The sequence below is a fragment of the Cajanus cajan genome, chromosome 2 (assembly GCF_000230855.2).
Source record: "Cajanus cajan strain Asha chromosome 2, NIPB_CcT2T_4, whole genome shotgun sequence".
Taxonomy (NCBI): domain Eukaryota; kingdom Viridiplantae; phylum Streptophyta; class Magnoliopsida; order Fabales; family Fabaceae; genus Cajanus; species Cajanus cajan.
In genome coordinates this window covers 63,256,408-63,265,355 of record NC_138518.1, presented here as the reverse complement: position 1 = coordinate 63,265,355, position 8,948 = coordinate 63,256,408, and the positions used below count along the sequence as shown (strand labels likewise).

Here is an 8,948-nt window from a genome sequence, read left to right as displayed (position 1 = left end):
TGGATGCAACATGATGACTAATGCTATCAATTTCTTCTTTACAAAGAACTAATTGGAAGTTATTAAGGGCTAACTTGAAGATAAATATATTAAATCACAATTTTTATATAGTTTGAATAATAGGAGCAATAACTTTGAGTGTGTTTGACTTGGTATTGTATAATTTTATTAGCTTATTTGATTAATTTATAAGTTAGTTTGGTCAAACTAAACTTGTTTAATATGGCAATGAACTTATTTTAGGAGTTTATAATTTATTTTCATAAACTAATTGAAATAGCTTATATAGCTTGTAAGTTTGGGACTTTTTTCTTTCTTTCTTCTTCTTTATCCTTATTAATTTATTTGAAGTCATTTTTTTTATCCTTTTTAATTTACAAACTATGTTGTTCATCCTATCATTTTTTCACTCTCGTTATAAAAAATATTTTATGTAATTTTACATTTATTAACTAATTTATTAGATAATCTTATCCAAACACTTTTAATTCAACTAATTAACTTATAAATTTTCAATTAACTTATAAGCTAATTTTATCAAACTAACTTTTAATGTAAAAATGTAACACTATTATGACAAAATGAACATTTGATCTATGATGCAGTACTTATTCTTTATTTTTCCATTTCATAAAATCTGTCTTTCTCCGATGATAATTCAATACTCCTTTTTTATGGGTAATTATTTTTGTTACATTCTTGTTGGTAATTTAATGATACAGGGTTAGTTTTGTGGTTAATGATACAGCGTAACGGGTGAAAAAATTACTTATCAGTCAAGCGATAAAATCATACAATTATATAAATAAATGTGAAAGCTAAATCAAGATATTTTATTGTCATAGAATAGATTATAGATGAAATTAAATGTGTATGTAATGTTTACCCATCAAGAATGGACGCGCATAAAATTCAGTTAAAATGAGAAAGCCTTCTTTCAATAGAAACGAATGAGGATATCATTTTCAAATTAGTTAGATAATCAAGATCATGGACTCATGGCTTTTCAGCTTATCATATCGAAAAAACAACATATACTTTCATTGTCGTTGATTAGTACCGTCCTACCTATATTACGCCAAACACTTTGATCTCAATCAAAATAGTAACAATTGCCAAACTCTTGTTATTAACAATAACATTGTATTTGAGGATACATTATGACAACACAATAATATTGAACCCAAATATTGATTATTTTCTCTCTCTCATTCTTTCTAATTAACATCTTATTCTGTTCGATATTATAGTAACTGGAAACTGAATATGATGCACATCACTCTTTTGCTTAAGTATGTAGAAACATCAAACGGGGGAGTATAAAGATCACTGAGATCCCTTGAGTTTCTTAGCAATGCCAGCAAAGTACTTCCCCTGATGGAAAGCTTGAGCCAATTCCAACTCAGTAGGTTGTCTGGATCCATCCCCGGCATAGGTACCTGCACCATATGGGGATCCACCCTTCACATTCTCCATCTCAAACATACCAGCACCAAATGTGTAACCAATGGGCACAAAAATCATCCCATGGTGAACCAGCTGAGTGATAGATGTCAACCTGCAGAATTTTAACATCAGACAACAACTGATGATCACTGGAATAAAAGCAAAAAAATAAATGTTGGAAACAAACTGAGAGATTCAGAGTATGTTTGGTTTGAATTTTGTGATGCGATTTTTCACGTCAAGTGGAAGCTGTTTCTTGTAACTTCTGCGTTAATTTAAGATTTGGACGTGAAAAAACTGTGCAATGGGTGTATAAAACGCCCAACTAAACAGCATTTCAGTAACTCACGGAGTAGTCTCTTGTCCACCTCCTTGAGAACCAGTGCTGTAAAAGATTCCTGCGGGCTTTCCAGCTAGTGCCTGCGTGCGCCATAGGCCTCCAGTTGCATCCAGGAAAGCTTTGAATTGAGCAGCCATTAGTCCAAATCTTGTGGGGAAACCAAGCAACAAGCCATCAGCCTCAGGTAGTTCATTGGGTGTAATAACTGGTACATCACTCTTTGAAGGTGCACCCATTTTCCCAAGGACCTCTTGAGGCAGTGTTTCAGGTACCTGTGTGAATAAGATCATCACAAGTACAGAATGAAATTTCTCAGATTGTTCTGAGTCATAAGTTCTAATGGATTTTGGAGCATATATATCTTGGTTAAATGGTTAAAAAATGCTAGCAACATATTTTATAACTCATTCTTTTATCTTATTCTTCGTTATTGAGTGAGATTTACCTGACTCTCAATAAATAGGGGAAGTGACACACATCTTATTGTGGGTACCTTAAGAATTTCGGCTAATAACGAAGTATGTGTTAGAAAATATGTTGCTATAACATTTCTCAACTAGGTTGAAGCATCTAAAAGTTATACAGTGGTTATTTGAACACTTTGATTACTAGAAGGCTAGAAGCCAATCTTGGAGAGATAGAAGATAGACGTTAACTGATCTTCAAATGTGAAATAACTGAGCACAAGTTTAGAGAGGTTTATAATTCAAAGACTTGTGATTACAAACCTGCCATAGCTTTGCTTCTACTCCTTCAACTGAAGCCGCTCCTTTTTTAATCTCTTCAGCTAGCTTCTCAACGTGTCCGTACATAGAATAGTAACTAAACAGTAAGCAAGCAAAGTAAATTTTAATCAGATTCACGCCACAGCATTATGATAGACATTAAGTACAACTTCAGAAGGACGTTATCATAGGCCAAAAGATGCTAAATTAATAATGAGCCCAAGCCAGCAAAGGGTTGAGGCACTATTTTACTTGATTTTTTTTTTTTTTTTAAGAAAAGAACATACAAAAGAACTCAGTAGTAAAAGTTTAATATTGGCTCAATAACACCAAAGCTCAATCAAAGTCCTCAGTCATCATAACCCGAAACAAGGCGTGATTCACTGATTTAGGAAAGATTATTGTACCTACCACTAATGCATCAACAGAGGATTATGGTGGCACTATGCTATCAATCACCAAGGACAAGTATAAGCATTTTAGTACCAGACAAGACATGATGACATTGACAGCACGTTCTCTACAGTAAGAAAAACCATTTAACTAAGCTTGCCTCGTTTGTATTTGAAAATGGTTGGGGCCAAAGAAACATTTTCAAATACTAAAGTTATATCGGAATTTGCAAGCCAAGGAAGAGTGATCGATCAATAATGATGAATGTATGGACCACACTCTAACAAAGTGCGTGGGGCTTGCACTCTCGTTTCCATGGATATTGCCTTTACAACCTTCTTCAGAAAAGGTTGGTCTGAGGGAGGGTTCACCATCATAGCTTTCTCTGTTGTAAATTGTCCCTTTAAACCACTCACCCCATGGTTTTCCTTTCCCAAAAAAAAAAAAGAAAAAAAAGTCCTCAACATCAAAACTCTCTATCCTTCAGTTGCATACCCTCACAACCTTTCCAAATGGAAAAATACGAGGGGAAAACAGATTGAAGAAATGATCAATCAACAGAGAACCAGAAAACAGATCTGAGTCAATTTTTCTCCTTGGGGCAACATTAACTTACCCTCATGCTCAAACAAAAAAATTGTGGGTTAAGCAATTCAATTGATGAGATTTTCTAATTTAGCTTGATTGGATTCTAAATAGGCGCACACAACAGAAATACGTTATTCATGACAAGAAGTTAATTGATGACAAACAGCACAGTTAATCCCCCAAATTTCCAAGGCGGATAAAAGAACAGCATCAAATCTGAGAACTGCTCTTTATCAACCCCCCCAAAAAAAAGTCAATAACTTGAAACAAGGAAAATAACTAAGTGGCACTAACACGCAGAGTTGACCTTACGCAATTTTAAATGGTACAATAAGAAAGACACAAAATGCACAAAAAACAGAAAGACCCACTTCCCAATTATCTAAATTCCAACACTTACTCAGACTAATAACAACAAATTGACAAACTTGGAAGGGAAGCAAATAGCTATAGTCACCGAAAAATCATAAACAGAATAGGAGAGTAACTGAATAAACAGCGATCAACAAAGGGGAAAAGAAGAATAGAATCCTCCAACCATTCATTATATGTTTGTGGGGGGAAAATAAAGCAAAGGCAGAGAGAGATAGAAAAATGGCCCGAATGAAATCAGATTGGAGTTGGAAAGACGGAAGGAAGAAGAAAGAGGAAAAATGACTTACACAATGTAAACTTTAGTGGTAGCCATTGATGGATGGTGTGTATTTCTGTGAGGAAGGAAAAGAAGGTGTGGGTATTGGTATAGGTGGATGAGAACGTTGACAGGGTACCTATGCTTATATAGTGCATGCCCCGTCTATCATAAGTCACACTCTCCTTCATTTTATTCACCGTAAATTTAGTCCCCCCAAACAAATTCAAATAAGATTCTCGATCACATATATTAAAATTAATAAATACAACATCGCTTTCTGACATTTTTTTTAAATATATCAATTTTTTATTTATTTAAATAACCTGGGCCGGTTATTATTTACCTAAATAATCCACTTTAAAATCCAAATGAAAAATCGATTGCTGGGTAACTGATTTCTCAAAGGAATTTTGAAATTTTTTTTGAAAGTTCCTTTGAGAAATCGGTTACCGGTAACCGATTTCTCTCTTAGGTAGTATTTGTTTCCGAGAAAGTACTGTTCACGAGCAAAGAAAGGCGTGGAAAGTATCCGTTTATTTCCCCTGATTTGGAACGAAGGAAAGACGAAGAAAAGCGAGGAGAAGCACTGTTGCTCTCCTCGCACAAAAGGGAAGAAAGGAGGTGAAAGACACGTAGGATTTGTGAAAAACCGAAAATGCCCCTCCCATGCATGTGCCATGCAGCATAGGATAATCGATTATGGTTGACAGAATTTCGACGCTGGTGGTTGGTGTTGCTCATTGATTCTCCACGTTCTCCACGGGCTGGTGACTCATTCTCGACGTTACGTGGCTGGTGGTGGCTGCTGGTGGTGGTTGGTGGGTGTTGGTGGTGAGTGATTGTGGAAGGAGCTCCTCCACTGAAGGTAAGTTTGATCTCATTTGTATATACGAAGGAGCATAATCGATTATGGTTGGCCACATAATCGATTATGGCCTTGTATAATCGATTATGGGTGAGGCATAATCGATTATACAAGGCCATAATCGATTATGCCTCCAAGCATAATCGATTATGCAGGGTATTTTCGCTGCTAGTGGAACCCGGAACGGCCCGTTTCAAAAATGCATTTTATGAGAAATATGCGAAATCAAAACGGGCCGTTCCACTTTTGGAACGACCCGTTCCACTTTTGGAACGACCCGTTCCACTTTTGGAACGACCCGTTCCACTTTTGGAACAGGCCGTTCCAGGTATGTCAATGAGACATGGCAAATGAGTCCAGAACGGTCGTTCCAGATTCGGAACGGGCCGTTCTGGGGTCATTAATTTGTTATTAATGATGGTTATTTAATACCGTTTATATATATATATATATATATATAAATATTAATATTTAATATATAATACCTTAAATTAAATATAATTATTTAATATTAATATTAATATTTAATATATAATACCTTAAATTAAATATAATTATTTAATATTAATATTTAATATTTAATATATATATATATAAATTAAATATTTATTTAATTTATATATATAAATAAAATAATAATATTAAATATTAATATTTTTATGTTCTCACTTTGATATATATTAAAGTTCGGTTATATCACCCATCTACTTTGTAATGTTAAAAATTTGTTAATTTTTTAATTGGTAAAAATTAATTATCATAATATATTTTGTTACAAAATATAATTATCATAATATATTTTGTTATTATTATTTATTATTATAAATATTATTATTTTCATTTTTATTAATATTATTATTATTATTTATTATAATTAGTATCATTATTATTTATTATGATTCTTATTATTTTTCTAATATTTATTATTATTCTTATCATTTTTTATATTAAATTATACCTATTAATATAATTTTATTGTAATTATTATTAATTACAATAAATAATATTATACTCATTTTTAATCCAAGGGTAAAAGTGTAAATTATATATTCATCTATTAAATTTTTATTTTTTTATCTATCATTAAATTTAAAGTAAATATTTAAATTAATTTATTTTTAAATTAATATTTTATAATTTTTTTAGTTAAAATTTATATATTTATCTTTTAATTATAATAATTATAAAAAATTTTAACCTAAGGGCAAAATAGTAATCTTTCACAATTATCAATTAAAAAATTTATTTTTATCTATCACATCAATCAATTCATTCACAAACTTTCTCTACATTTTTCACTCACTTTCCCTTAATCCAAACAACCTCACTTTCCACTCACTTTCCCTTCAAATCTATCATTTTCCACTCCCCCTTTTCCATCTTCAAATCCAAACAAAGCCTTAGGCTTTTTTTTTTTCATTTTTTTGGGCTATTTTTTTTCCAGATTTTGTAAAGTAAAAAAAAAAATTATTATTCACTTTTTGATTTTTAGATTTTTTGAAAAAGTATAATTAATTTTAAAAAATATATTTAATATTTAAATTAAATAATTCATAAAGAATAATAATTAATAATAAAATTAATATTATATTTATTTATAAATTATAATATTTCTGATTTAAATTTTTTTAAAATAAATATAGTTAATTATAATTTTTAGAATTATATATAAAATTATAAAATATAAAGAAAATGTTAAAACTTATTTATTATACTAAATTTTAGAATTATAAAATGAATTTTATTATTTAAATTAAATTTATTAAATATAGAAAATTGAAAATTGTAATATAATAATAAATATATATTAAGTACACTAATTATAACAGTTACATCATTAAAATGAAAACAACTTAAAAAAAGACACAATTTAAACAAACTTCAAACATAATAGATAAATAACATAAAATCTAAATCATATAATATTAGTTGTCTAACTTTATTGCTTGGTCAAGGTATCTTTCAATCGCTTCCATCCCATGCAATAATCCAATATACATCGTGGTAGCATACAATTCGAGACCTGTTAGGTCGTGCAGTTCTGTGAACAATGAAAACATACACTCCACATCTTCATTATCCCTAAGACAACACGCTGTATATTTATATACACCACTGATACATGAATTTGGGTATCGATAGTGAATATCTATGACAACTTTGTAATGAGAAAGATTAAAGTTATTATTAATAACCTGCTTAAGTTGTTGATAATTCATCATGTTACTTACTAGTAGGGTTTTAACCTCGTTGCTAACAAATGTATCTCCATGCTTAGTGGAGACAATTTGTCCATCATAGTAAATAGTGGCTAGAACAGTTAACGACTCCATTGATTGGATGTTTCAATCTCTTGCATTTTTTTTAGCTTGTGTTTAGGGTTTATATAGAACTAAAGCAACCTAATGTGGACAAAAGCAAAGTCATTGGATTCTTGACGCTCTGCACAAAGCATTGATGATTCTTTGATAACATCTTTGGTGGAGAGGTGGAGATCTGAGACACATACTTTTCACCTCCCAGTTGGTGAGTGCACGGTCACTTTAGAAGATGTGGCACTACAATTGGGTTTAAGGATCAACGGCAAACCAATCACAGGACCAGCTTTCTTTGACTGAGATGAATTATGTTATGAGTTGTTAGGCTTTGTACCTCCGGAAGGGGAAGCTCTAGTTGGCTCAAGCATAAAACTAAAATGGTTAAGAGACCATACAATTGCACTACCAGATGAACCCACTGAACAACAATTGCACCAACATTGTAGGGCATATATCTTAGGGTTGATTGGTGGTGTCATTATGCTAGACAAGTCAGGTAACATAATTCATTTAATGTATTTACTACTATTGGCTGACTTGGAACGTGCAGGACGATATAGTTGGGATTCAACTTGTTTGGCACATTTGTACAGAGAAATGTGTAGGGAAATTTATCCATCGTCAAAGAAAATGGGTGGATGTTCTTTGCTTCTACAATGTTGGGCTTGGTATTGCATGCCCTCCATCCAACCAAGAGTCCAACGGGATATTACATTTCCGCTAGCATCGAGGTATGGATTAATTTTTATACCACTTTAATACATCGAACAAATAAAATTTTTTACCTAAAATTTTATCAATGTACAAATGTTTTAGGTGGTCAGGAAGAGGGCTAAGATTTTCAGGCACACCTCATGGAGACTTACTTGGCTACAGATTAATATATGACAACATGAACCATAACGAGGTAATACAATGTAAAATTCTCTCAAACATACTCTTTTATACTCAATTGATTCATATCCTAAACCTTTTTCTTTTTTAGTTTCTATAGATGCCATATAGGGAATTTCAGTCCTCACTGTCAACACGTGCTTTTAAGGATTTTAGAATATGGACTTCTTGTACTGCTTTAACTTCATTTGCAGTTGTAGTCTGACATCAAATAGACAGAGTCCAATTGCAATTTGGCTTATGGCAACCAATGAAGCTCATAATCTTGATAAAATGCACGAAATAGACATGAGAGGACATAGCGACACCAACTGGGTTGAACAACATGCAAACTGGATTTCCATTTGGAAAGATAGACGCAAACATGTTATTTTTGGGGAACCACTTCAAGGGCCTCTCCAACACACTCCTGAGTATTTGCAATGGTTTCGTGCTAATTCTAAATTATTTCTTTGTAGCCAGTATTCTTCATCTCATGCATCCACTTCTAGTACACAACTCCCAACAATAACTGGAACAACATTCCCAATGGCTGGAGATAACCACCCACTTTATAGTGTGGAACAACATCCCCAGTCTAATTCACCATTTCATACGCACCATGAACAATTCATGTACAGCCCACCATCAACAACAACTCCAATAGGGGACTTCATGAGCAATCTTTTCGGCGTCGACATACACATGCCACAAAGTGCATATAATTACATGCAAAGCATGAATTTTCCTTCATTTTCTTCTTATC

The 8,948-nt window shown here is 32.3% G+C and overlaps 1 protein-coding gene across 1 annotated transcript; it reads right to left on the bottom strand.

Moving 5' to 3' along the window:
• Positions 1-1,103: 1,103 nt before the first annotated feature.
• On the bottom strand, positions 1,104-4,311 carry LOC109787754 (NAD(P)H dehydrogenase (quinone) FQR1). The gene is made up of 4 exons (XM_020346315.3): positions 4,155-4,311; positions 2,515-2,608; positions 1,796-2,058; positions 1,104-1,558 (listed from the first exon to the last, which is right to left on the bottom strand). The coding sequence occupies exons 1-4, from the start codon at positions 4,178-4,180 to the stop codon at positions 1,327-1,329; spliced, it is 615 nt and encodes a 204-aa protein (XP_020201904.1). The 5' UTR covers positions 4,181-4,311; the 3' UTR covers positions 1,104-1,326.
• Between the last annotated feature and the right edge of the window lie 4,637 nt (positions 4,312-8,948).